Source organism: Phalacrocorax carbo, chromosome 1 (genome assembly GCF_963921805.1).
Source record: "Phalacrocorax carbo chromosome 1, bPhaCar2.1, whole genome shotgun sequence".
Lineage (NCBI taxonomy): Eukaryota > Metazoa > Chordata > Aves > Suliformes > Phalacrocoracidae > Phalacrocorax > Phalacrocorax carbo.
In genome coordinates, this window is record NC_087513.1 from 198,514,703 (window position 1) to 198,541,717 (window position 27,015).

A 27,015-nucleotide genomic window follows, 5' to 3' on the forward strand; every position below is an offset into this window, starting at 1 on the left:
TTTACGGCTGGAAAAGTAAAGGAGGAAAAGAATTATATAGCACTGTCATCAGACATTTCTTTTCTCTTTTTCCTTTTTTTTTTTTTTGAGGGATTTTTGGTTTTGGTTTTGTTTTTTACAAAATACATGTCTTGATGACCACATGCTTTAAGCTTATATTATTTTTTTTATATACATTTTTTTTTTTTATTTGTAGGGGCAATTGAGAGAGAGTCACAAATAAGGAAAGGACACTAAGGTTTTAATAAGGGCAACAAAAAAATGTTTTCACCAGAATAGATTCACATTACAGTACACCAATATTGACAGCATTCTCTTTTGTCTATTTTTGGTACATAAGATGGAATCTCTCTACATAACCTTATAAGGCTTCAGTAACTAAAAAGTAAAAAACCTATTAGTTTACAATATAGTTAAAAATTCTGAAAGACACAGCAAGTTCTAAATTTTAGTAGTGCTACCCATACACAACCATCTGGTTTAAGAACCCATCAAAAGGGCCTCCTTTCAAGGGAGCTTCCAACAGCAGAGTTGTGCAATATGGATGTCTCTTACTACAAGGGTGGGGGGGGGAAAAATTACACATGGCACATTTTCATTCATATTTCGCAATGTAAAAAGTTACAGACATACCTAGTCAAATAAATAATAATTAAAAAAAAATCTGAAATGTGTTTGTTATGTAACCTAAGACCACTACGCAGAATAATGGAAACTTTCACTCACAGACTATTTACATGGTAATACCCAGGTGAGGGTACACACTGCTACAAAACTCATAAAACAAAGGGTAAACTTGAAATGCTTTCCATAGTAAAGGTCTAGCAGCATGACTCTACCTAATGCTGTTTGTTTTCTTGACGCTTTTTGGAAGTTTGTTTTAATCTATGTCTTCATCCAGTTCATAATTGTCTTTATCATAAATATCTTTTACTAAAAGAACCCGTACAAGCATATTTTCCAAAGTGTTGCGGTCCAGTGAAGTGGCAGTGTACCAGATGGGACTCTCCGCGGAGACAGAGCACTCTGGTTGCAGATAGAACATGTCTGTCCTCTGATTCAGATTCTGTGGGCTACAAGGGGAAGAAGCACAGGTGGTTAGAAAAAAAAGTTTCACAGGATAAAACAGTACACTAGCCCTTCTGATATCCTCTGTAAACAAAACTCTAACTGTAATTAGGCAAGTTACAAAAAGCTTAATGGGGAGAAATGCAGTCTTGTTCATAGAAGGAGCTGTGCTGGGTCTGGCACAAGCCCAGCCAGTCCTGCATCCTCAGAGCCCAGCCAAAAGCAGACACCTGGGACTGAGCACGTGTATGGGAGACCACAACTTTCAAAAACTTGCAGCTCCAGGACTTGCTAAACCACAAAGTGCTTCCTATCTATTTAGGAACCCCCAATAATCAGATTTGCGAGGGGACTAATATTGACACCAGTAATTGCTTGCACCAGACTGATGCACCTATCTCTGAATATGGAGCCTGGGGTCCCCCTGAAAGTCAAGGATAGTAGTTCTGAGACATGCACACAAATGCAAGCTAAAATTCCTCCTCCTCCTATTTTACTTAAAGGGTTGGTCATTCTAAGTCTCAAAATCCTTTAATTCCTGACCTGCTATACTTTGGAGTTTGTATACATGCTTGATCCAGCTCAAACATATCCTCTAAGCCCTAGAGAAGACCCCGCCAAGGAAATTCTAGCATTTTGTCCATTTAGGCAAGCCTTGGAAAAAAATATCAGTTCTGCATGTACAAGCTCATTCATGCTCCCTCCTTCAAAAATACTGTAGACTCAGAGATCAATTGTATTTCACGTTTGTTTGGTAAAAGTAAGGACTTTTATCAGCTTGTCTTCCCAAACTAGCTGATAAAGTTTCAGGTGCTGCTCTTCACCTGCTGGGGTGAATGTTGGCTTGTTCTACTCTCACATAAATCAGATTAAGAGTCAGGTAAGAAGGCAAAATATGATAGTTCAAAATACTCTAATCGTTTAAATATTTTAACCCCCTTCCTACCTTTCTTTTTTTACAAGCCAGTATTTTTATAGGAACAAGCAATGATATTGTGCTCATAGCTGTAAATGAGAGGATCCTGAAATTTCAGTTGCAACTGTCCACTAATTGCCAAGTATGCTTCAAACAGCTGGCATTACCTTAAATTTTACAATAGTTTTTAAAGTGTTAGATATTTTATTGAAATTATTTCATCAAAGATGAGAGGTATATGTTGTTAGAAGTGGAACCAGGAAAAGCAGTCTGCTGCTGTAGCCATCATTGGTGACCAATAGCTGTAAGACAGCAGGACTTGAAACTACACCATAAAAGATGCTCCAAATGGGTTTAAGTGCATTCTATCCCCAAAGCTGAGATATTTCTAAAGAAAAATAATTTATTTATTCTCTCCCCCCTACTGGCTGTGTAACTCAGATCAAAAATCCAGCTTCAACTTTTACCGATATACTCTCTCCAAACCACAATAGCGGATAGTGTGCAGGCAACCCTCCCACATCCTATTAAAAAATCAGAATTAACTGAGTTTATGAAAAAAAACAGGTTCTAGCATTAACAGACCACAAGTTAATCTTTACATGTTTCTCTCTATAATACCACATACTTACTCTTCTGCCTACATTGTGCATAAGATACTGTTTCCTAACACATGTTGGGTCTTATACTTAATTTGATCTATTGCGTTGTGTGTGATTTTTATTTCTTCGGTATCACTTGCCTGAATTTCACTTAGAGTTACATAAAATCTCCATTAAAATCAGTTGCTTGAATTGCTGTTCCAATTAAAGAAAAGTATTTCCCATGAAATCCTGTTTTGCACCACTTTCAAAACACTTAGCTGCTAAATCTTTTGGTGTTTGGCTTTGTTTTTTGTGTTGTTTTTTTTTTTGTGTGTTTTTTTTTTTTTGAGTTGCATAAGCTTTTCTTTTTAATATATTAATTTCTGTGCAGGATTGGAAGGAAACAAGCTGTTTTAAATGCTTGGTTACTGTCACTAGTATTTTTTTTCCACTATAAAGTATTTTAAACATGCTTTCAAACTAAGCATCTTAAAAGCATCTACATTTCAAATTCCTGATAGGTTTAAGCAAGTCCATTGTCTCAGTCCAATTCTTACTGAAGAGACAGGGACCTCACAAATGAAACCCTCAGTAGCAAAACCTACCAGACCCCTTGATGGTAATTTTCCAGAGAGATACTTCGTGTTTCCCAGTAAGAAAATTGAATCATACTGTCATTCCCAGATGGAATCCTTGACAATTAACATTGAAGTACTCTGCTGCTCCCACACTTTCTGCACATCTTGTCCAGTTACAGAACCGGACATTTCAATGCTTTCCTTTAGCTATTTTTCAGAAGATCTCAATCCGTTCCCTTTACTTGGGTGTATTTCATGTCTCATCAAAACATTCGCCTTTTGTACCTGGTCTACTCTAGACCACTTCTGTATTACCCTATATCATACATACCTTTTAGACAGATAGCACTCAAACATTTTCACAGGGCATCTAGCTGGATCAGACGTGTTTTCAATTTGTTCAAATACTGGTTCATCATCTTCGTGTTTCCTTTTTCCAGTAGTAATTTTATCTTTAAGAAGAAAATCAACATCTAAGCCACAATTTGAAGTTATTTTACATTTTTCAGTAAACACCCCAGAGTGGGCAGCCCACCAAGCACTGCAATGCAACCACCACAGCTATGCATATCTGCAAACTCAAAATGCAACCTACAGCCGCAACAAAGTGGCAGCATTTAGCATGGAGACCAGTGGGCTCAAAGGGATCATTTAACACAAGAGACCCTGTAGTCTCCGCAGACCACACACTCCGACTAAAGATCCAGGAGCTGAGAGCTGCTAAACTTCATGCAAAAGGCAGACCTCTGGCTCCTGGCAAGGTGCTCATATGTCCCTCAGAGGAGCGTGATGTGGATGCTCCTGCAATACTTATTTTGGAACTGCCATAGTACCTTCACTATCAGCTCTGCACAGGGAAGACACTTGATATCGAAGACAAGCTTTGCTTTCCATTGTTAGAGGATTTTTTTTCCACTGTCTAAAAACAGTGCCAAAAGAAAGTCTTAAGTGTTGCTCTACTGTTTTCAGGCCAAAATATTTAGTGTTAAAGTAGAAGAGAGTATTCAGAAGAGCAACCGGTGAATGTGATCCTAGCTGTTTAATCCTCCAAAGGTAATCTTCTTCAACTCGAGAGAATATTGATCCTTCAATAAAAGAATATCAGAGAAAATACAATGGATTAGGCCATAAGCTGTCCAGGTGCAAAAGAATCATGTTTCTGTTTATTGTAAAATATAACAAAATGCTCATGACAGAAGCCTCAAATAAGCATATTTAATTATATGTCCACACTCCCAAAACCACCTCTTAAAGACACAGACACTTAGTTTCAGGAAGAGACAGTCAATGGGAAATATCAGCATAGGCAATTTCACACAGACATATTTAGGTTTTACTACAACAGCATTGGTTACATGCAGCTCCCTCATGCTATTACATAAAAACAAGTGTTCAAGGGGCTAATCTTAATCCTTTCTTAAAAGGCGTATTTTGGAGTTCATTTTATTCAGCTCAGGCAAGGCCTGCAAAAAGCTATACCTTCTTGTTTCTTATTGCTAATGGATACCTCACTTGGAAAGCACTCCCGGACCATATCAGGGTGTAGGGAGGGCCCTATACAGAGGCTCTCCAAGCTATGCAGAGAAAAGCCAGTATCAAGAAGAGAGAGCAAAGACGCTGCTAAAGACAAGCCCTCACTCAGGAGAGGATTGTGAGAAAGATGGAAGAACAGTTGATTCTGCAGTTCTGCGCCAGTATTGATCTCCTGGGAGAAATTCCTCTTCTCTCCATGAACTGACAACCCCCTGAGTAGAAGGCCCATAGCAAAGAGTCCTCCCAACCCAGGTGAGAAAGACTAAAATACATAGCTCGTTAGCCCTACCCACACACAGCCCAGTGCCTGCCTGCCTGCTTCCCATCCAATAAAAACCAATGGGGGAAAAAAATTCAGCTTAGGTAAAAAGTACAGGTCAAAGAGCAGGTGCTTATTCTAACTTTGTCTCCGAAAAACGGATGGTCTGTTTAACAGGCAGTGGCCAAATCAACTCTTGCAGCATGGGTTACCAAGAAACAAGACAGTAAGAACAGGTACAGTCTTAACTGAACTCTTAGATGAGATCTTCATGATTTTGAATCAGTTACTATCACAATGCATAAAATGTTTGTATATATCTACATGTCTAAGAATACAGAACTATTAAGAGACGAAAAACACACATGACCGAAAATAAAATTACCGTCTGGAAGTATGCTTGGTTGCCAACTTCTAAGGATTTTATTTAATTCCTGTTCAAATGTCTGGTAGATTGGATCAATAAATATGTTGTCTTTTCGATTACTTCCATATAAATACTACAGAAAAGAGAGAGACAGACAATATTTACAATTCCAGATTAGAACAAATCTTGTGCTATAGGGTTCTTCTTCAGTACACTGCTTGCAGTTTTATATAAAGGTGCCTAAACAAATAAAGCAATGACAGTTTTCCAATATTTAGCAGTTAAAAGTTACCTCTAATATAATGTATGTTGTAAATTTATAACTGAATATGAATCACAGATTAATTAGGACTCTACCATTTTTCTCTAAAATTGCTTTTGTGCAACATTGTATCAGTGAATAGGGAGTAATTAAAAAAAACCCAACCAATTAATTTATCTTTTCCTCTACATAGATCTTCAAAGAAAAGAAGCATCTCGCAAGAACCTGCCATTTTAAACATGAACTCTGGAAACTGACAAAGCATCTTCAACACAGAAGTGGGAGCAAAAAACCCCCCATATATTTATGGTAATGATATGCAGCAGTTCAAGAAAAGTGATATGATGGTGTAAGGTGCCTGCCTATCCTGCAATTTAATTATCTTAACCCTCCTGACCTTTCAGACAGAAACTCCTTTGAACCTTTACCAAGAATTAATGACTGAGTATTTGACATTATCCTCACTGGAGACATTTCTAAGAAATGGATGACTGGCTTCTTAAATTTTCCACTTCAGTGTTATCTTTGCGTTAACAAGCCTGTTGTTAGTGAATACAATACAAGTGAGACAAAAAAAATGTACTCACTTCTGGAAATAGCATCTATTTCTGTACACATACTTGAAACAACATTAAACACAGCACTCATTTATACTATTTATAATAAAGAAAAATGAATTAATATACTTCCTAGAAATTTCCAACACATCTTCATTTAGATAACTATTGTATACAATACATTTAACTAATTCTTTAAAGCACAATATCCCCCAAAATGTGCTTTTTTCTACATGTATCGGTTTGGATTTTGTAAAGCAATTCTAAACCAGACAATACAGCTTCATGGGGTTTGCCCCTCTGTTCCCTGGCACATTTTTCCTCCACGAATTTTCTTTTTCTCTGGTTTGCATTAAACACTCACACTGAATGCTGGCAGTGAAACAGAAATCGAACTGAAAACTGGTACAAAACCAATTCCCACACAAGCCTATGAGGACTCAACAAAAATATTTTTGTTTACTGCTTTAGAATAAGTGATTGGCTAAACCCTGACAGCTCCAGTAGAAACCTGTGAGGCACCCTGGACCATTAGCACCGCAGGGTCTAGAGAATGATGTTGTGTGCAGTCTCCCCTGCTACACAATACTCAACACACATTCACAAATACCCATTTCCACACCATAATGCTGTGCTCTACTACTCTACAAGCTCTAGACGGGGCAGGATTAGCATAAGCAGTTTCCACCTGAGGTGAGCTCTACCGAAACTGCAGAGAATGGGAAGGAACCTGACATACTTCTAAGTCTCACAGTGGAGAACCAGCTGAATCGCTGCCCAGAGCATCTTCAGACGAACATCTGCTGAGCCCCACCAGCCTGAATTTTGCCCAAACCACCCCGTTATTACACATATATAAATGAAAAAAAACAACAAAAAAAAATCCCAATCTGTACTGGGACAAAGAATGAAGGCCACAATGCAGCAGGAGCGAAGGAGCAAAGCAGGTTAACACCCTCTTCGAGAGAAACGCTTTCCACTAGATGCCCACCTGACCATGCAACAACCTTTACTTTTAAGTGTGGTATTTTTCAGGACTAGTACTTCGGAGTTATCAAAACCATTACTGAACTGTTTCTGGCTGGAAGCAGAACAATTTCAGCTGTGAATGAACCTGAACTGAGAAAACGTACAGGTTTGACTCTGGGACTAGTTTGCTGGAACAGATTTTCCAAGTGCTTCCTTTAAGGAAAACAATTCTTTTACGAAGTCAAAAAAACAAGACTTGAAGACTCCTGAGCACTTCCCCTGTGCACAAACTATATTACACCCAGGAGGAAAAGCTCCAACCTGAGCCCATGCATAGCCACAGTGAGTGCAGTAATTCTGGTGGTGGTGGGGAAGTGCTCTTTCTAACTTACGGCTTCCACATTCTCTTCCTTTGAAGAGAAACTTACAGTAAGTTAGCAAAATACTGCTGATCTTTGCATAACTTTATCCTTAAATGGCATCATTTATTCTCCTCTGAGCCCCTTCTGAGTCAAACAGAGCCAGTATCTTTTATGCAGTAGCAGACAATTTATTCTTTCAGGAGTACACACATGAGGGTTGTCAGATGGAAAGAAGGTCTAAAAAAATACTAGAAGCCAATGGAATTCTGCTGCACACTGCAACAACTACATTGCATTTAGTGTATCACTAACTTGTTTAAACCTGTTTCTTCAGAAGGGTAACACATACCCAAATACATAAAATTGCTGCCCAGAGAGGTGGTGGAGTCACCATCCCTGCAGGTGTTCAAAATACATGTAGACGCGGTACTTCAGGGCATGGTTTAGGAGACATGGTAGTGTTGGGATGACGGTTTGACTTGATGATCCTAGAGGTTTTTTCCAACCTTAATGATTCTATGAAATTTCCATTAGCATACAGACGCTGGCTGTAGCCCTTGACAGCTCACATGTTTACATGTTTCTGCCCTTCGCTTGCTGTCTGCCCTTGTGATATGCAATCTTTTCAGAATAAGGCAAATCTTCCTACCAGTCTAAATAGCAGTGGCACAATTGGGCCAATGAAATGAGGCTGTTAGCATCAGCTGAATTAAATACTGGACACTAAGTATAAAAAATAATTATAACAACGCAACAGGTTGTTCCTCTAATGTTCCAGCATTGTGTATGTGTATTATGGCTCATGGTAATTCTGTTGCACCACAAAAACTTTGGTTCTGATGAGTTAAAAAAGAAATTTATGTTTTACACATAACTAGCTTTCACAGTAGACAAGATTGACAATGTCCAAGGCATGAAGAGAAAGGTGAAAAGAGAAAAGATATTAGTTGAGTTCCATTTTATAAACACATAGCTCACTCTAAGTATCATTTATCAGCCTAATATGAGTATTCTCAATTCAACAGAAAGATAGAGACAGTAGATCATGCAAGTGCAGCAGCAGAAAGCTAGCTGAATTTGAAACATGCTTTGTAGCAATATTGACTAAAATGCCAAACAACAAATGCTCCCTTCTCAGATTTCAGCCACAAGGGAAAGATATCAACTAACTCCCTAATTTTGCATACTTTCAATACAGAATAATTAGTGGAGTACTATTTAAAGATTTAGATTAAAAGATTTGTTATTTGATTCAAGTCCACCTTAAGTATTAAAAAAGTTTAAGCAGGATTGCAAAGCCTGTGAACAGCCTGCTTTCCACATCACATGCATTTTTTTTATTGCCTTTTAACTTGAATGAAATTTTCTGTGTTCTCGGCTCTGAACACAGCTTATTTTATCCAGGAGATGCCTTTTGCACCAAAAATTAAGACATTCTCTGCTTAAAAGATAAGCTGTGGAATAGCTTTTCTAATCACCTAGTGATATGTTATTGCCTTCACATATGATATTTCTAAACTTACTCCCTTTTGCTTTGAAATACAATGTGACTGCAATTTGGGGGCGGGAGCGTGTACACATAAGACAGAAAATATAGCAGAATTTCCTGCACTCCACAAAAAAGCCTGACCGCCCAGTGTCTAAAACATTCAGTAAATTAGACTTTCCCCAGAAGATGCTTCAAATAGCTTGTTTCCACTATACGCTAAGTAACTGAATTAGTAAAACGTTTACAGATTATTCCTGTTTTGTTCTGCTTTTACATAAAGCCATCTTTAGCAAATAAAATGAAGCACAGCATTTGGAAAGATTATGTCATTTTAGACTGCAAATTCCTTGCTTTAACCCAGGAAGAAGCTTAAAATTATTACAATAGACCAGTTTACATTTGGGTTTTCAGGATGGGTCTACAAAATAATTTTCTATACAGACAGCTTTCTACAATGTGATTTACACAGCAGCTTCTAGTGTTCCAGATCATAGCCATTATATTAAGAATAGCTCCTAGCCAATAAATCCACATTATCTCCATTCTTCCACTGAAATGGGTTAGAGTTAAATCAGCAGCTCTACTTCTCATCTCTACAGCCTCTACTAACCTCCTGAATCCCAAGACACAGATAATAGATGCTGTCAGGTGCATAGTTCTCTCCATTTGGCCTTCGAATTTCATTGACAAAATGTGTCAACCCATAGTTTAACTCAGCTGAAGTATGTGATAATAGATCTTCCTTTAATTTCACAGACTTTGCTGTAAAATAAAGAAAAAAATGCTACATTATACAACAGTATTATTACACGGTGGGGGTGGGGTGGGGTATTTTTGGACTGGAGGCAGGAAACCACCTTGACGTCCTCTCCACTAACCAATGACTGCATCTATATGTATGAAGTAGTTCAAATGTTAGGTCTATATTAAAATAAACAAGGCTACCCGAGTAAATTCTAATAACCAAATGCAGTATCATCCACTGACAAAGGTACTGTCATGCACAGCTGAGGATGACACAGAAGCGACCCAAGATGCTGAAGTGAACACAGTACTGTAGAGGGAGACCTTCAGGGGAAATGGTAGTTTCCAAAGATCCAACAGCATAATGCAAGGGTGCAAAGACGTGTGCGGGAGCTGAAAAACAGCAGGAGTGGCAGCAATCCCCTTTTCCCTCACAGTACAAATGTACACACAGAGGAGTGTTGCAGAAAGAGCAGCAAGGCTCCATGGGAGCGAAGGCCACCTCATGTCAGAGCTCCACAGCCAGGTAACGCCAGCCTCAGACGAAGATCTCTTCCCAGGAGAGAGTAGGATGCCCCTCCCTTGCAATTTAGAAGTCCAGAAAAGGTGTGAGCCTCAAGGTGAGTTAGAATATGAGGAAAAACAGGATGCAAACGAAATATCAAAATGGTCACAGAAAGTCAGAAGAGCCAGGAAGGTGCTGTCCTGGCTTGCTCAAGAAGTGTGAGGCCCAGCATTTTGAACCAAGTAGGGAAAGCTAGGAAGTAAAAGTTTGGCAACTCTGTGGTAAAATAATCCCAGTCATTGTGGGAACATTAGGAACATGTGAAAACTTCCCTCTGCTAGTGTAAGGCCAGCTGAAAGTCAGATGAATACAGCAATTCTCCCTACCAAATAAGAATCTGGATGCCAGATTTCTGGAAATACTTACTTGATTTCAGTTCCTCTAATTCTGGAAGCTCTTCATCTAAATGCCGAGACTTCACCCAGTGCTTCCATGCATTTATACCATATGTGTATTTGAATGGAAAACTACACTCTGAGTTTTCAGAGCTGTCATCGTGAGACTGGTATTCTGACACCGCTTTCCTCTTCACTCCCTGCCATTGAAACACAGTGGTTAATGCCGCCAACAGCCGCTGACAGCAATAATGTAGGAGCTGGGCAGAATAAGCAAGCTGCAGGCCAAATTACAAACTGAATGTTCAGTGTAAAGAAACACATGCTTCATTCAGTAGGTAGTTTCTGTGTTGAACATACTTCTAAGGACAGCATTTACTTAAGCTGACAAACATTTCTAATTTGCCTTTCAGACTGGTTCCTAACACAGACAGAATATTTTTTGATAATGGACTTGCGGTATTGGTTATATCGTATTAAGCAACAAACACATGATGCACCAAATAATTCAGGTATTTATAGGATTTCATTGTGTTAATGCACATGAAGTTAAAGATGCTACAAATCTATGTCAGAAAGTCAACTTTTAGGCTCAGCTGAACCCATCAATGGAAAAAGCCAACATTGGTCCCAAATGAAAGCATGTCCAGCAGTGGATATGTGGCTAGTGTCCAGTGGATAATACCAACAGTTTAGGCTCCAAATTTAAAACTAGAAAGACACATTTATTCTTAGGAAGTTTTATTAGAAGCTGGCTGTTTTTTTTAAAGCTGCGATATCTACTGCAATTATTGCAATGAAACCATTTCAGCTTTGTGCCAGGCAGGCACCAGAAACTATTTCCTGTTAGTTTCTTTCTAAATAAAAGAATATGGCTAATTTATTTGCAATGTCTAAACTAAGAATTTTAACTGAAAAGAAAATCTGGGGAAATTACAAGCATATAATTTTTTAAAAAACTATTTTATATATGAGATTACACAGCTCCCATATAAGCCATGGTAAGGCCAACATTCTTCCATTTTAGTATCACATTAAACCAAAACAACTTAGTTCAAAGCAGAAGGTAGAAGAGCATTACTAGGAGTACAATAAGTATATACACACTGGTGCATTACATCAACAGTTCTACTGAAGTGAAGCAACAATGGGATCAGAATTCACAAACAACACTCCTATTAAATTCAACAGTTAACTGAAACAGACATAGGACTGATATCATTTTATTTTTTGAAATGTATCAATTTACATCATAAAGATAGGATATTAGGTATGAATAGGCAGTAACGCATTTTAGAGCAGTATGAGAACTGAAAAGAACCCAAACCCTAGCATATTTTTTGTGCTTAAATTTTGTGCTTTTAATATTTTTTTTAATAGCATGACAAAATTACCTTCTTTTTGGACCGAGGCCTTGGCTGTTCCTCATATTCTTCCCCAAAAACAGGAGGTAACAAAAATTCATTTTCTGTATCAAGTTCTTCGGTTGCTGAAAGTACATTAACAGAAACCTATTTCTAAACATCCTTTGAATAATATTCGTTTGAAAAAAACAATTAACTCTATCAGTGTGGATTAACATAAGGGGTCCACAAAAGCACACATATAAACATTACCAATGACTGGATTTCGGTAAGAGGAAATAAAGCTATTCTTATTTTAAAAGTGAGGCAAAGCTATCAAAATCTTTATTTCCAAACCAACTGTAAAGGACACAATGCTCAACATTTTCAAGCACTACCTCAAGTCACTAAGACAGCACTTCTTACTATGGACCCTAGCACAATTTTTCCTGCCTAGGCAGTCTTTGGTATTAAGAAGTTTAAGTTATGGTGAGAATGAGCAGCTATGAGTGGAAAAAATACAAATTAACTTACTACATACACTTTTGTTCATGTATTTCCATCATTTCTATTCATGTTTTACATTTTAGATACCACATTATACTTGGTTAAAAACATTAAGTATCAGAATATAAACTCTTTCAGAGAAACAGGTTTTAGTCTACATTTATACAAATAGTGGAAGTCTAGCTCATGATGCATATTACAGTAACTTCAGTAAACAGATATACAGTAGTATGTAAAAATACTAGTTGCTTAACATTCCAGGGGTAGGATGAAGGACTATTTCAGGCAATACAGCAGAATAAGACAACATATGAATGGATTTAGTGTTGGAAGTTCCACCTTTACTTTAAGAAGGTTTAGCCACCAACATCTTCATACAAAACTGAATGGTCTTCTGATAGCCTGATTTCACCACCTTACTACTCACACCACCATTTGAACTGGTCCAGATGAAACAGCACTCACATGCAAGGATTTAAGAACTCTGCCCCAGACTAAACTCCAGTCCTCTGGCTACCACCAAGAATCTTATCTCAGAAGCACTTCAGCATCATCAGTATCTATTACAAACCACTATTATTTACTATTCCACTTTGATGATTTTTTTTCTTCCATGTTCTTTCTTTCTCATGTAACAAGCCTCACTTATAAAGAGGGTTAAAAACCTAGTATGCATCTGGCTAATAAACTTTCTAAGGCTAAGGTCAGACTTGATCTTTAAATTAGACATAGATCAAACTGAGAAACCCGGTCTGGGCTTCTAGTGTGGATATCTAAGGCACAAGGCAAAAGCAGACTTTCAACATCAGATAGAAAAGCTATCTGGGGAGGTGTGAGAGTTGTATGTCCAAGGGAAGCTATGTCAAGGGAGACACTAGCTACAGCCAGGAGCTTTCTTGGACCTTGGATTGATTAGGACATGGTAAAAAGAAACAGACACTGTTGCCTGTATTCTGCAGAGTGGTAGGAATTTTAATACATAAACCCAAGACCTTCTTTCAAGAAAGGTCTCAAAGTAGCGATTTCCCTGCTCATTCAAATAACACTACTTTTTTCAAATACAGATACGGACATTAACAAGATATTAAAAGGTAACACAAGTGATGTGCAGCATACCAGCTTGCAATTTTCTAACAAACCTGAGTAGGAAATTTGCTCTTTTGTAATTTCTGCTCTAAACCATTTCCCATGGAAACACCTGATGATTGAAGGATGCATTCATTATTGTTTTCCATGACACATGCCACCTGAGACTATGAGCCTTTGAAATAGCTTTCCTAAATCCATGTCCAAAACCAAGTGATGCAGGCAAGTTCGTTTGTGAAAGGTTAACTCCCCCCCTTCCTTCATTCTGTTTCAAATATTGTATTTAGAAAGATGGAGGAACTAATTCAGAAGTCCCCAGTCTTGCAAAGACATGACAGTTTTACCTAACAGTCAGTCAAGTGGATCTTGCAGTCAAATAAAGCTCCTCTGAAAGGATGATGAAACAAAGTACAATGGTTGCTCACAATGTCTATTTCACAGTATTTATTAAAATGACAGAAAAAATACCTCTTGGAAAGTCTATTTCAATATCAAGGTCTGGTTCATATGGAACATCAGGCAAGCTTGTCCGTGCCCCTGTTTCTGAGTTCAGTAGACTTGACTCAACTATCACACCTGTTTAAAAAAAAAAACACAAACAAACCACAAAAAAACAACAACCCCAACCAAACAACTCTCATTATTTTAACCAACACATGGATTAGTCAAAACAGGACAGATTTAGAACATTAGGAGCTGAGTGGTTCTAAAGCTGCTTTTTCTGCTCATCACCATCCTAGCTTTTGTTGTTGTTCTTATTTACATCTCCAATCTGATTTCCTTCAAACAGGAAAGATACTTACTAGTCCATCTGTCCTTCTTCATTAAGATGAGTCAGTAAAGCACATGTATAGAAAATCAAATACTGGCGAATCTGGATCATACCAACCAGTCACAGAACTCAAACAAGCTCGACAAACGTAGCTATCTGTTTTTCTACATGATCCTGCCTGCAACAGGACAGACTTTCAAGTCTGTGAAAGAGATCCTACAAACACAGACAAGGCAAGCAGGCAGAGACAAACAAGAGCTTGACCTCTTTCCAACTTCTGACAAAGACAGATTTCTCCGAAGTCAGTTCTCTGCCAACGAGCAAGCTCTGATCCCACAGATCTCCTCATTCAGCTAGCTGTACTTAGCAAAAGAGAGCGAGGAACTGCAAACGTCTACCTTGCAGCACAACCAGAAATATCCAGTTTGGAAAACAATAAGCCTCCTGGGACTGCAGCATGACTGGCTTCCCATACACTAGGCCCAAAGCATAAGTTCATGTCATTTATCAAGACCCTTTGAGACATTTGTTGAAAGAGCTTGGAAAAAACACCCCAAATTTCACCTGAGTCATGGGAAAATCTTAAAATCTAGTTTTTGGAAGAGAAGGCAAATTCTCCTGGGAAGACACAGAAGAGACTTGAGGATTTTGGCAGTCAGAGCTGGGAAAGAGGGGCAAAGAGGTATGTCCACTGCAAAAACATCATTACAGGATATATGGGGTTTTTCGACCTCCAGCTGTAAAGTTGTCCCAGACACTTCTCTCCTTTGAGGTGAGGTGGTGGGATTACAAGCCATTTCAGCATCACATCCCCAGTGATTTATCAGCTGATGCAATACTACCTTCAAAGAGATGATATTTGCAGGTCAGGGTCAATCAAGGGCGAAAGCATCATTAGGTCACCTGGTTTTGCTGACCACAGTTCCACTTGCGAAACATAAGTTTCTCGTAGTTTTGGCAGTCCCTGCTTCCCCGCACCAGATATAAAATGTGCCTAGTAACGTGTTACTACAAAGAGATCAGACTCCTGTCATATCCCACCTGGTTCAGAGAAAGTTGCGTTCACACCTGTAAGACACAGCTACGGAGATCACTCTCCCTAAACTTTTGACCTGAGCTTTTCTGGGAAGAAGAATGGACTGGTTTTGGTTTGTTTTGAGTTATGCTGAGAAAACACGCGCATGCAATCCTGGATGACTGCTTGCCATCAGCCAGGGAGCTGGGAGAAGCAAATGGAATGCCTGTGCTTTTAAAGACAGGTCTGGTACAGCACACCGAAGTCACACAACAGACTTCAGAAAGTTTTCTGTATTTCAAATGTGCTAAAATGATCTTTAGAAATATTTAAATAATTTAGATTTCAACTTAATGTAAGAACCCAATAAATAGCACTGTTGTACTCAAAGAATCTTTGGCTAAAATAAAAAAAACCCCTAACCCTTCTTTTGATTCACTCCCCCCACTCACACATTCCAGCGCTCCAAACAGTCAAAAACTCAGCAGGAAACTCACTGGCTACATCAGAAGCTTCAGCTTTTCCATCATGTTCAGGTACCATCCCTGATAAGTTCAGTAGCTCAGCTTCCAAAGGATTTGAGGGCACTTTTCCTCTCAGCTCTTCTATTGCTGCAAGGATTTTCTCACTGTTATCCAGGGTAGTGGGCAAGAAAACTGGAACTGGTACCTATGCAGACAGGGAGGAAGAGATAATTAGAAAGGAAAAAATGCTGCAACAAAGCATCAACAGCAGTCAACATAGAAATAAACTACACCCCACTTCTAAAAGACAGAGTTAATACAGATTAGAAACATATTACTTAAGTGTGGGCTAACAAAAAATATTGAGAGATTAAAAATTCAATATAAATGGTTAAGAGAACAGAGAGCAGGAAAGGATGCAGAAAAAATTAAATATGACAAAATATAGTGGGTCAAAGTAAGAACAGAAAGGACTCTGGAGCTTCAAATCTGCCTGACTATAACTTCAGACTAACAGTTTGGACAAATCAGCATCCTGTTTCAGCGGCTTTCTTGCAAAACACAGAATTTTAGAAATTCAGGGTTTTTTTCCCCACCATTTGGATCAGATTTGGTACATAAATAATAATCAATTTAAGTTAGAGTTATTTTCTTTTGCTGGCACAAGGTTTGGGTTTTCTGTTTTCCTTCCGTTTATTCTGCTCTGCCATGTCTCCCCAACACATTCTCTCAGTTTCCCCATTACCAGAACAAATCTTGCTGTTTAATGCTTATTCAGCAAACTCAAAAGTACCACTCCTTTTTTCCTAAATTGTTCCGAGGAAGTTCAGTAGCACAAGATTTTCACATGGAAAGCAGGCATATAGCTCCTAAAGAACAATCAGGAAATTAAGCGCCACTGTCAGACTTCTAATACTTTTTCAATAAATAGTGCCTCAGCATCCTGCAATCCTTTAGATGGACCAGAATGAAAAATGTATAAAGCGGTCCCACACATGCCTGTGAATGGATGCCAATTTATAAGTGATGCTGAAGTCTCACTTACAGGAACAGGAACCGTTGTAGGAACAGGAACATTTTGACTATACATGTTCATAGGCACCGGAACATAGACAGGTACAGGAATAGGCACTGGGACATACTCTTTTTTCCAATCATCATCTTCTATTAAAAGAAAAAAGAAAAAGGCAAACACTGCCAGGTACTTAGATATACTTTACACCTGCAGTTTAGGGGGAAAAAAAAATCATAATATTTGCAACATATTCCAAGACAGTAACAGGTAAAAAAATCTCCAATGAAGAAACGGGTAGTTCCAGTACAGTTTAAGAGTTACCTGTCTGACAAGATTTTGTCTGCATATGAGGTTTACAGTATGTGGCTTTCGTCATTGTTAAAGGCTTGCAAAGAACTGCCTTGTTCTTCATTTCTCTGTTAGGTGTTGGAGAAGGTGGTGGTGCTGAGCCCTACACACAAGCAAATAAAAGAGACCACACAGTTACACGACACTGATTTCAACAGAACGTTCTTGATTTAAATGTATCAGTTCATACTTTTCATGTATGAAAAACTGAAAAGGAAGCTCACAACAGCACAATACAACAGCACCAACTATTATAACTATCATTCTTTAATTGCAAGCTATTCTACATTTCTAGTAATGAGATGCTACTGCCAGGAATGTAACATAGTTGTATTTTGCTCAGTCAGGGCTAGCACTTTGATAAACAACTTCTGGCTAATTTTCCATTCTTTTTCTTTTTTTTTTTTTAAATTTAAGACACTCTTAAGATATTCTTTTTTATATTTTTGTTTAAATGAAAGTGCAATTTATGCTATTTTGTTACTTAAAAAATAATTTTTAAAGTAAAACTAATTCACTGTAAATAGCATAACAAACTTCTGGCTCAAGTTCTAACCTTCTTCAACTATGCTATAATCCAACAGTCCAATCTAAGAAAAAATAATTCTGCATAAAATATCTCTAAACAATTTTTTAATACTAAAATATGAACTTCTATCGCCCCCTGCTGGCTCTATAGTAGTGAACAGAAATACTTGGGAACATCATGTAATGCTCAAACTGCGTCCTTACAGGCAACAGGTAAAAAACCTCTTGTTCCAGACACGGATTTTGTCCCCTAGCACCTGTTTTAGAACCTGATTAAAGAAACAGACTGTCACCTTTATTTGGTCATATGTAGTAAGACTAGCCCCACATATCTTTTTAAATATGTAAAGAAAATCAAGTCATAAGAACAGCTGTAGACTTTAACAGGTTTATGCTTTCTAAAATATAAAAATAAATTGTATCACACATAGCTTTTATATGATCTTTAAAAATTTATGGACGGAGTTAACATCATTAAACATAAAACACTAGATGTTTTTAACATGACAGCTTAGCTTGTGTGGTATATCTAGTTACCTAAACACTCTTATTTTCTGTGTTTTTCATTAATATAGTTTATAATGCTATAAAAATATTTTCACTTAAATCTAAGATGTACCTTATAAAAGCTATTTGCATTAAAAAGGTGAGTCAATATTTTAATGGAAAAATAGACACTTCTGAGATCATCCATTTAACAGATGAATGAAAACAAAAATAAGGTTAAAAAAATACACTAAGCTAACTGAAAAAAAATACATTAATAATACTTTTGACAAGCTGACAAAAACTGAACCTCAAAATGAAGGCTGCTGCTCCACTGACGAGCCCCACCCTCCCAGACAGTGAACCTGCAAAAGGTGATGCCTCCCTACTCTGTCACCTGCAACAAAGTTTATCAGATCTTGAGCACCAATTATTCTGTTCTTTGGAATTATAATTTAAGATCTGAACCTTTATTTTCAAGCCCTTCAAAGCTGAGATACAACTGTAATATTCTAATTGACCAGTGAAATCCTCTTCCCTTTCTACACTCAATAAATACACCTAGCAAGTCTAAACATGTGAATGAGATACACGTCGTTTGTGGATTAACTTTTAAGCAACACTTCCATGCCCTATACGTATAAAATGAATACATGGTGATGGTTTGGTTTCCCAGAAGACATTGAAAAGACAAAATATGAACACTTAAAAAATGAATTTCAACTACTGATGTGAAAAAGACCAAAAAACTCCATAAATTTAGCTTAGTATCCTTCAAAGATACTAATTTTTTGTTTTTAATAGCATCCCTTTAAGCCACCAGGATCTCACATTTTAAATACATGTAATTCTGTTACATATGTGTTAAATATATGTACTTACTGTTATTTTTGTTCGTGGGGTTTGACAGCCCTGATCTAAAAATGTAAAAAAACTTTTTTAGAATTTTTTTCCCTTTTTCAGAATCAAAGCAAATTTCAGTAAGCAACCCAGAAAACATCTATCGTCAGGATAACATTAAATTAACAGCACTGATTAGTACTGTATTGCAGGTAAGAACTGCACACAAAACTTCTCATTCATAGGCACCTCACTAATCCAGCACTGAACCTTACACAAAGGCAAATGCTAAATCAGCTCTCCATCCAGATGTGAATACAGCCTCTTTCAGAAAAGTAAATACCAAAAAGTTCAAATATGAAAATGGCCATACAAAGAAGTTGTGTTGCTATAATTAAATTAAAAAGCTGATTTATTTGAACTTTGCCCGACTTATCATTTAAACCATGTAAACACGCATTCAGCCCCATCAGCAAATTTACACAGTATCTACTGGCAAGAAAAAAAAACAACCCAAAAACAAAACACCCCCCAACATATTCCTCTTATCTAGATACTTCCATTCTCATTTAGTTTCCATTTAATTTATTTCCTTTTAGTTCCATTTAATGTATTTCCTTTTTTCATTCCCAGTGCATTTATCTGCTCTCTGTGACCAAAACATATTTTGAAAGGAAGTGTTTCCACAGAGCAAGTAATGACAAACCAGAGCACAATTAAAGAGGAAAACATTTTCTGTCCCCATGATGATACAACACTAAAATTATGCTTAACCTAAAAAGATGTTTTTTAAAAAGTGATTACAAAACTGTTTGATTACCTGACAATGTTTCAGCTCTTGAAAAAGCAATAAAGAGCCAAGACAAAGCATAGCAAGCAGTTCAATGATGCCGCTGATGATAAAATAAAAAGCGCGATCTCTAGCACAGTTTATTACAACAAATAAATAATTCATGCAGCTTTAAAGTTTTCATTTAAATGAAGCATCTTGTTTGCCATTTAGCAGCCGTGAAGCAGAACATACCATAGTGTAAGTTCTCAGGTCCTTTTTGCGTTGCCAGATTTGGTTCGTTTTGTTGACAGTAGAAACGGAGCAAACAGTGCTGATCACAAAAGTGTTTCATTTCGCCACGCCACTGCACTTTCTCTCTGAGAGTTCCTTGAGACTTACAACAGTCACATCGTGCAGCCTTAATGCAAAGGAAGATTTTGACATTTTTAAACAAGCCTTGGAAAAAAATTACTTCTACATTTTAAAAGATTAGGTTTTTAAGGGTACTGAAGAATCATTACTGCTATACAGTTAAGTTTCACTCACGTAGGTTCTATGATAGTTACACTACCTTCTAACCTGTAGGTACAGGCACATTTGTCACTTTATTTTCAATTGTTTGCTGGGAGTTAACACCCAGAATGGATCTGCTTTGTTTCACCAAGTCTTTACTAAGTCTTTAAAAATTACTCACTTCTAGGCAGTCAGCAAAAAATTAATTTTATGCATCAATTTTAATTAATTCCACGGAAGCATTCTGCAAAACAAGAGCAGAAAGTGACTGAGACTCCTTAATGACTCTCTTGAACTGAGGACAAGTACAGGTTCCCCTGCCCCCAATTTTGGTTTAGGGTTTTTTTTTGTTCTAAGTCACAAACAGAATCACTTCTCCTTTAGTGTAAATAACATTTGTATTTCCACTATTTTAGTGGTTAGACAATAATTTTAGATTCCAATTATTTAGTTCATTGAAGTTTCTCTATGACTTATAAGCAACAATAGCCCTCAAACTAAAGAGGTTTCCACAAAATCTAGTTAGCACATAACTTGAAACTCAAAACTTGGTTCTTCTGTATTTAAGTAATATATTTTTCATCAGCCTACATAATTTCATGAGAATCACTAAGACAGACATTGTTTTTCTCCAAAATAGATTCCACTGAATATAATCAGCCATGCTATAAATTATTGTCTGAACAGCGGCAGCCTCAATTTCAGATCTTCAAGTAAGCAAAGAATTGTTTGCTCTACTGTTCCCCTTGATATTGCTTGCAACCTCCATCCTAAAGCAGTCCTTAAAGTAAAAGCTCAGGTATCAAAATAAGCCAATCTAATAATATAGCCAGGAGAGAGAGTGGGAAGTTATGATTCTATGCAACATAAAACATTAATATGTAAAACCATACACAATATTGCAGTTATGCACAAGGCTCTAATGGCTTTAAAAAAAAGCCAAAAAAAGGAATGTGTCTCCAACTTAGTTCTTGCAACTAATTAGTTAAAACTTTAAAAAGTAATTAAATGTTGAGTTCCTTCTCTGTACTTTAACAGTCTGGCACCATGCTCTGGCAATGTAGGAAATGCAGCTCTTAGTTGTAATTTTCCAATATTTAAGATAACATATAAAGACTTGATTCTAACAGTATAACCAACTTTAAATTGGGAGCAATTAAAACTGTGGCTTCAGGATCACCTCACACTAAGCACCCGGTGCCCCTGAAAGGGCAGGTACTTCTGCTTCTTCCTCCTCTGTGCAGGTGTGAGCAGTAGTGCTTATGCACCTGCAGGGTACACAAGATGAACGACCTTACAGTACTGCATCACCCCCATCCTCCCTCAATTGTTGTTACATTTGTCACTTTGACTTTCTGCTGATGTTAATCCACAGTTCATTTTGCAGCAGAGATGTTCCCAGTGGGACAAAAGAGCAAGTAAACTGTATTCTTGGAAGGAAGTGAAGTAGTAGTGTGGAGTGTTGCCAAAATAGCCTACATTTAACAGTTTAGGGAAACTCACACCTTCAATGCAAACACATCTTCCAAAGCCACCGAAAGGCTGAAATACCAGTCGGGGGGGGGGGGAGGGGGGAATCAATCGTGTATAATTCACTCTAATTTATATCTCAAGCCTCCTAACACTGATTAAGAATGACAGCTGACCCACAGACAGAAAAACCCACCTATTCTGACCTGCTGCACACTGCTCGACTATCAAAGCACCACTTGCTGGTCAATTTTCTCCTTCAAAGTATGAAAAAGATGACAAATCTTGCTAAATGCAGCCACTACAGCCTTCCTGCAATTGTTTTCTCCCCCCCTCCTGGTTCTGCTACTAAGGTATTTAGGTGAAAAAATTTTTGGTTTGCTTCCTTACTATTCCTTAGCAAGCCCAAGATTCCTTTATAAGGATGCTTTACTTCTCATCCCTACATTTGCTACACTGTAATTCTAACACTTCCATAATCATGCTTGCAGTCAATACTAGACACCCTTCCATGCACTGACCTTTCTTCCTACCCGGTTGCTCTCCCCACTTCCCTCACCATGAAATTAACTGAAAGCAAAAGTGTGAATTGATAATCTTCTGCTTTTTCCTTCCTTGCCTTTTCTGTATGTTTTCACTTGGGGTATTGGCACTACATGTTAATTGAATCTCCAAAATACCTGCCTTCAGGTCTGCTCTATCTCTGTGTTTCCAGAAAGTCCACCTATACTCTCTGTGCTCCAATTGTACATAACTCCTTTACCACTCATGACTGCTTTTTGGTCCAATTCTTTTCCCTAGTCCAACTTCAACATGTCCGAATAGACATGGCGATTAGTATAAGTCACTAGTGTTTGCCCCCAACTTGGTTTAAAAACACAATTTTCACATGTGGGCTTTTATTTACATTTTTAATCCTCCGATGACCTGTTCCTATATGTTCTCCAGTGGTTTGGACTGGTATTAATTTGACCTAACCTTAGCTGCCTATTCTGAGTTCCATCCACAATAACTAGGAAGCAAGAGATGTTTCCAGATTATGAGTCATCATAAGAGAAAGGAGATCAACTGTTCTAAAACAGCACCTACTTGGAATTGAGATGCCTAACTATACAATGGCTAAATTCGGACAAGATAAATTCCCCAAGGTTGTCTTGCTGCCTTTACCATTTAGATTAGTGCTGGCTCCATTGCTTCAAATTTTACTGCCATTGACAATCACTGAGCTCACCAGTCACAATAACTTTTCTGTGCCTTAGACTGTAGATCCCCACCTCCTACTTAAGTCTTTGCTGAAGACACCTGACCTGCACTGAACAGAGTCATCACCATACATGCTCAGTCCAGTCAATACTCCACTGTAGCCTTGAATGACCTGCAAGCACACTTCAGCTGTAGTATTTTCAGCGATGTTTCACAATGTATATTTAAACAAAGATTTCTGTGCTGTTCTCAGAACTGTATACTCTTTTTCAAGGTACTTTCAATGCTCTAGCATAAGTAACATCAAATGATTGAAACTACCAAACATCAGGCTATTACATATTTATATTGAAATTTCCTAGGCATTTTTCAGACTAACATCCAAACCATGGCATGCAATTGAAGTTTACAGGAGGAGCTCTAATAACTCAGGGAGCTAAGCTCAAGACACCAAAAATTTTACCTTTTGTCTTAAGAGAAGCATGGACACCACACAGTAGAAATTTTCTCAGAACTTGGCACCAACTCATAACTATACCTGTCACCCAACAGATGATAGGACTGAACTATTCTTTTACATTTCAATCCCTCATATTTGGTTTGAAGAACACTTCTAGGTAAGTCTGATGTGCTTCTAATACTTCTAGATAATAGTCTGTTGCGCTTCTACCACTGCTACCTTCTTCTGGCTTTTTGAGAAGAGAATTTTGGATTTCAGGGAAGCTTTCCCATATTACTTATTCTTAAAAGTTAAGATGTTCCAGCTAATACTACATGAGAAAGATGTGTCCATAAAAAAGGTAGACAAAGAAGATGGAGACAAACGCTTGTTTAATGAACACAATGCTGGTGTTAAAACATTACTAGGTTATTACTACTTATTTTTCTTCATGTATACGTTCATTGACACTCCAGAATAACACTGGACATCGCATAAATGAGACAAAGCTCATACATATGTAACTGTTCTTCTAAGAAGCTAACAGACAAAACAGCAAATGAAGTACAAATTTGGGGAGAGGTCCATATCTATTCTGTCTTCCTATGTTTTGATCGTTATCTATTTATGGCTAGGTCTGAGCATAAGCTAACAATGCATTACCAAATTTAAGATATCTGGAGTGACTTTCATAAATGAGGGAGGAGTTATCAGCAAGGATGTAAAGAAGGATAAAAAAAAGAGACAGACGACAATTTTAGCAAAAGACACAATTTCCCAAAACCTATTACATGTCTTCCCCATGTAATAAAACCCAAACTTTTATAACCAGAACTGAATTAGGCAAAGGCTTTAAAAAGTACTTGAAAAACTGACAATCAACAATTCAACATCATGTAACACTAGTTCTACTAGCCAGCATAAGATTCAAGAAGTAAAAATATCTAACACTTCAATATCGAAAAGTATCAAAAGTCATTAATTACCAGCAAGTCTGTTTAGACTAAATTGCCTTTTCATGGCATCATGTCTAACTTTCCTGTACCACAGTACCAACAGCATTTCTTAAGCAGACTTAATGGGCCAATTAAATTATTGCATTATTCGATAGGTAAGAAGGATACCCTGAAATCAGGGTTTTCAAGTGGTTCTCAAATCTGAATCAGAGTACAAGCTTCCATATAAATTTATGTGCATGAAACTTGTTTGGTATGCACACCGCCAGACTATATTCTTTGCTGAATCACCAAGAGATTTCTAAAGCACATCAAAGCTTTATTTAAATTCTCTATCAGAAGGCATTTGTTACGTAGATATATTTCACCCCATACCTCAAGTTTTAAGGCATATAGATCAACTATTATTGTATGAAGTTAACACTTTAGTAAGTTTAAGAACTTTGCAGCCAAACTTCGTCACCCTATTTTCACATGAGACAGAAGAAACACGTTCTGGTCTTCAGTAGTTTTCTTTCAGGAATGCCTAAAATGACCCTACATACATTATTCAAAATAAAGACTTTACAATGTTTGGCTGTAGCATTTCGGGAACCAGCCATTCCAAAATATCAGATATGTCTTCAGGTTCAGTTCTTTTACAGTACGTAGATCATCTTGAATTACAGGACATGTATCTAGCCCTCATTTCAAGCTTTTTATTGCCTTCCAGGCTGTGTACAGAGTTTTGGTAAGGTGATGAATTTTGTACTGTCTTTTTGGCAATTGCATCCACAAGTGTAGTTCTTGTTTTGATATTATCACTGTAGCTTTCCAGGATGTTCACATCAGAGATCAAATATTTTATCCATGGTACTAATCGCAGGTTAAACCCAGTCCAATTTCACCTTTATTTCTTTCAAAAAATGAAAACAAAAAAACTCTTAACATGAACTCTTTGCTGGTTGTGCTTCACAAGGTAGTTAAGCTTCCAGAGATTTAGAAATAGATGCCATCTGTTTGTTTTAAATTTTTATTAGAACTCCATTTGGTCTTGCTTTTCCCTTTGGCATCCTTTCCACTGGGAAATACTGAACAATCAAAGCCTCTGCAGTTCGAACTGGGGGAGAAGGGAAAAGGCAAAAAAGGAGGCAAAAACAGGAACAAGAAAAACTCTGCTAACCTAGTTTACCGTCAGTCAACTCAAGGTATCATCCAGCTGCTATTAACAGCGTTTTCAACAATCTGAATACACATTTAAGAAGTTTTGACAAGAAAAATATGGTACCAATTCAGGAGAAAAAATTGGAATTGTAAAGTAACAAATATATATAGTAGTTTCTTGGTTTTCTATAACTCAAGACTTCCTTGCCAAATGAGTTAATAAAATCAGATGGTAGAAACGCTGCTCTAAGATCTAAGAAAACGCAAATGATGAAACTAATACATTTGCTCATTGTGTAGCAAATGCTTTGCTGAAGTAAGCCATATTTGCTGCACAGTCCTTGAGATATCCTCACATGTGCATTTTTGGTTTTTTAAACTGTGGAGCTCTCGTCAAAAATTCTGAGTTACTTGCCTTGTAGTACCAGTCCTGAAATTTTTTACAGCACTCTTCACTGCAGAAATCTCTCACTACACCATCAAGTTCCTTAGTTGCTCCCTTTTTGCACAGCTGTGAGCAGTAATTACAAGTAACACATCTCAGTCCTAACCGTCTTGCAAAGTCTTGTTTATATAGCAGCTTGCAGCCTGGAAACAGATTTTAGACATTAGGAACAAAGTAATTTTTACAGAGAGATATCACAGTTAAGAGTTAAATATTGAAAATTATATGAATACAACAGCAGCTAACAACTGGGGCTTCAGACAAATTCAGGTTGTGTAATAGACTGTATTTCAAGACATTTTTACCCGAACACCTTTCCTGCACAACTCTATGGGTTCACGTGATGTCTGCATCTTTTTCAAAACACTATGCTTGAATCTGGGCTTATCAAATCCCTGAATAAACAGTCACAAAAAAATACATAATTTTCATTCCATAGAGACCCATGAAAAAGTCTTGACTTGGAATTACATTGCTTAGTTACACATCCTTAGAATGCTAGATATCCAGACAATGATGAGCAGAATTTTTAAGCTAGACAGCACTATCCACTATAATAATACCTATCTTCAACGATCAACTTACTTCTGTTACTACTTTCATTCATATTAATACAACAAACCACTTAAGACAACTAATTTATTTTAAGAACACTGATGGGTACAAGAGATGACCTAAGAACTGAGGAGATTTTTTAAAAAAATGTAACTACAAAGTAAGCAATGATCAGTACTGAGAATAATTATGTAATGACAGGATCTTACGTATGAAATTTGTGTAGGATATTTATGCAATCAATATTATTTTTTTTCACATCAGGTGGGTTTTGGTTTTTTTTTTCCATTTGCTATGCAGTCATAATTTCAAGGTTGCCATAATGAGAGCTATATTCTTCTATAATCTGATCCTCCCTCAAGCAAATGAGAAAAGACATTCTAATGTATTAAATGCATTAGCAGATGAATACTGTGGGTATTATGTAGGCTATTTTAAGAATATAATGTATTTAAACTACCTCAAATCTACTGTCTATTCAGCTGATGCCTAAATCATACACCATACATCTCTGTAATTGTGCTAAT

General features: G+C 37.3%; 1 protein-coding gene across 16 annotated transcripts in view; it reads right to left on the reverse strand.

Annotated features, from left to right (window-relative positions):
- Positions 1 to 224: 224 nt before the first annotated feature.
- ZMYM2 (zinc finger MYM-type containing 2) overlaps positions 225 to 27,015 on the reverse strand; it is a 90,819-nt gene continuing 64,028 nt past the window's right edge. For 13 of the 16 annotated variants that reach the window (XM_064441204.1, XM_064441207.1, XM_064441213.1 and 10 more), the window contains 14 exons: positions 25,904 to 26,076; positions 20,017 to 20,182; positions 19,035 to 19,069; positions 17,112 to 17,241; positions 16,821 to 16,939; positions 15,809 to 15,980; positions 13,993 to 14,100; positions 11,983 to 12,077; positions 10,620 to 10,788; positions 9,555 to 9,706; positions 5,324 to 5,438; positions 3,980 to 4,231; positions 3,478 to 3,598; positions 225 to 1,073 (listed from right to left, as the gene is read on the reverse strand). In XM_064441204.1, coding sequence (XP_064297274.1) covers positions 881 to 1,073; positions 3,478 to 3,598; positions 3,980 to 4,231; positions 5,324 to 5,438; positions 9,555 to 9,706; positions 10,620 to 10,788; positions 11,983 to 12,077; positions 13,993 to 14,100; positions 15,809 to 15,980; positions 16,821 to 16,939; positions 17,112 to 17,241; positions 19,035 to 19,069; positions 20,017 to 20,182; positions 25,904 to 26,076 — 2,000 coding nt within the window. In that variant the 3' untranslated portion in view covers positions 225 to 880. The remainder of the gene's footprint in view (positions 1,074 to 3,477; positions 3,599 to 3,979; positions 4,232 to 5,323; positions 5,439 to 9,554; positions 9,707 to 10,619; positions 10,789 to 11,982; positions 12,078 to 13,992; positions 14,101 to 15,808; positions 15,981 to 16,820; positions 16,940 to 17,111; positions 17,242 to 19,034; positions 19,070 to 20,016; positions 20,183 to 25,903; positions 26,077 to 27,015) is intronic. The other 3 variants (XM_064441216.1, XM_064441209.1, XM_064441211.1) reach the window with 1 other exon arrangement.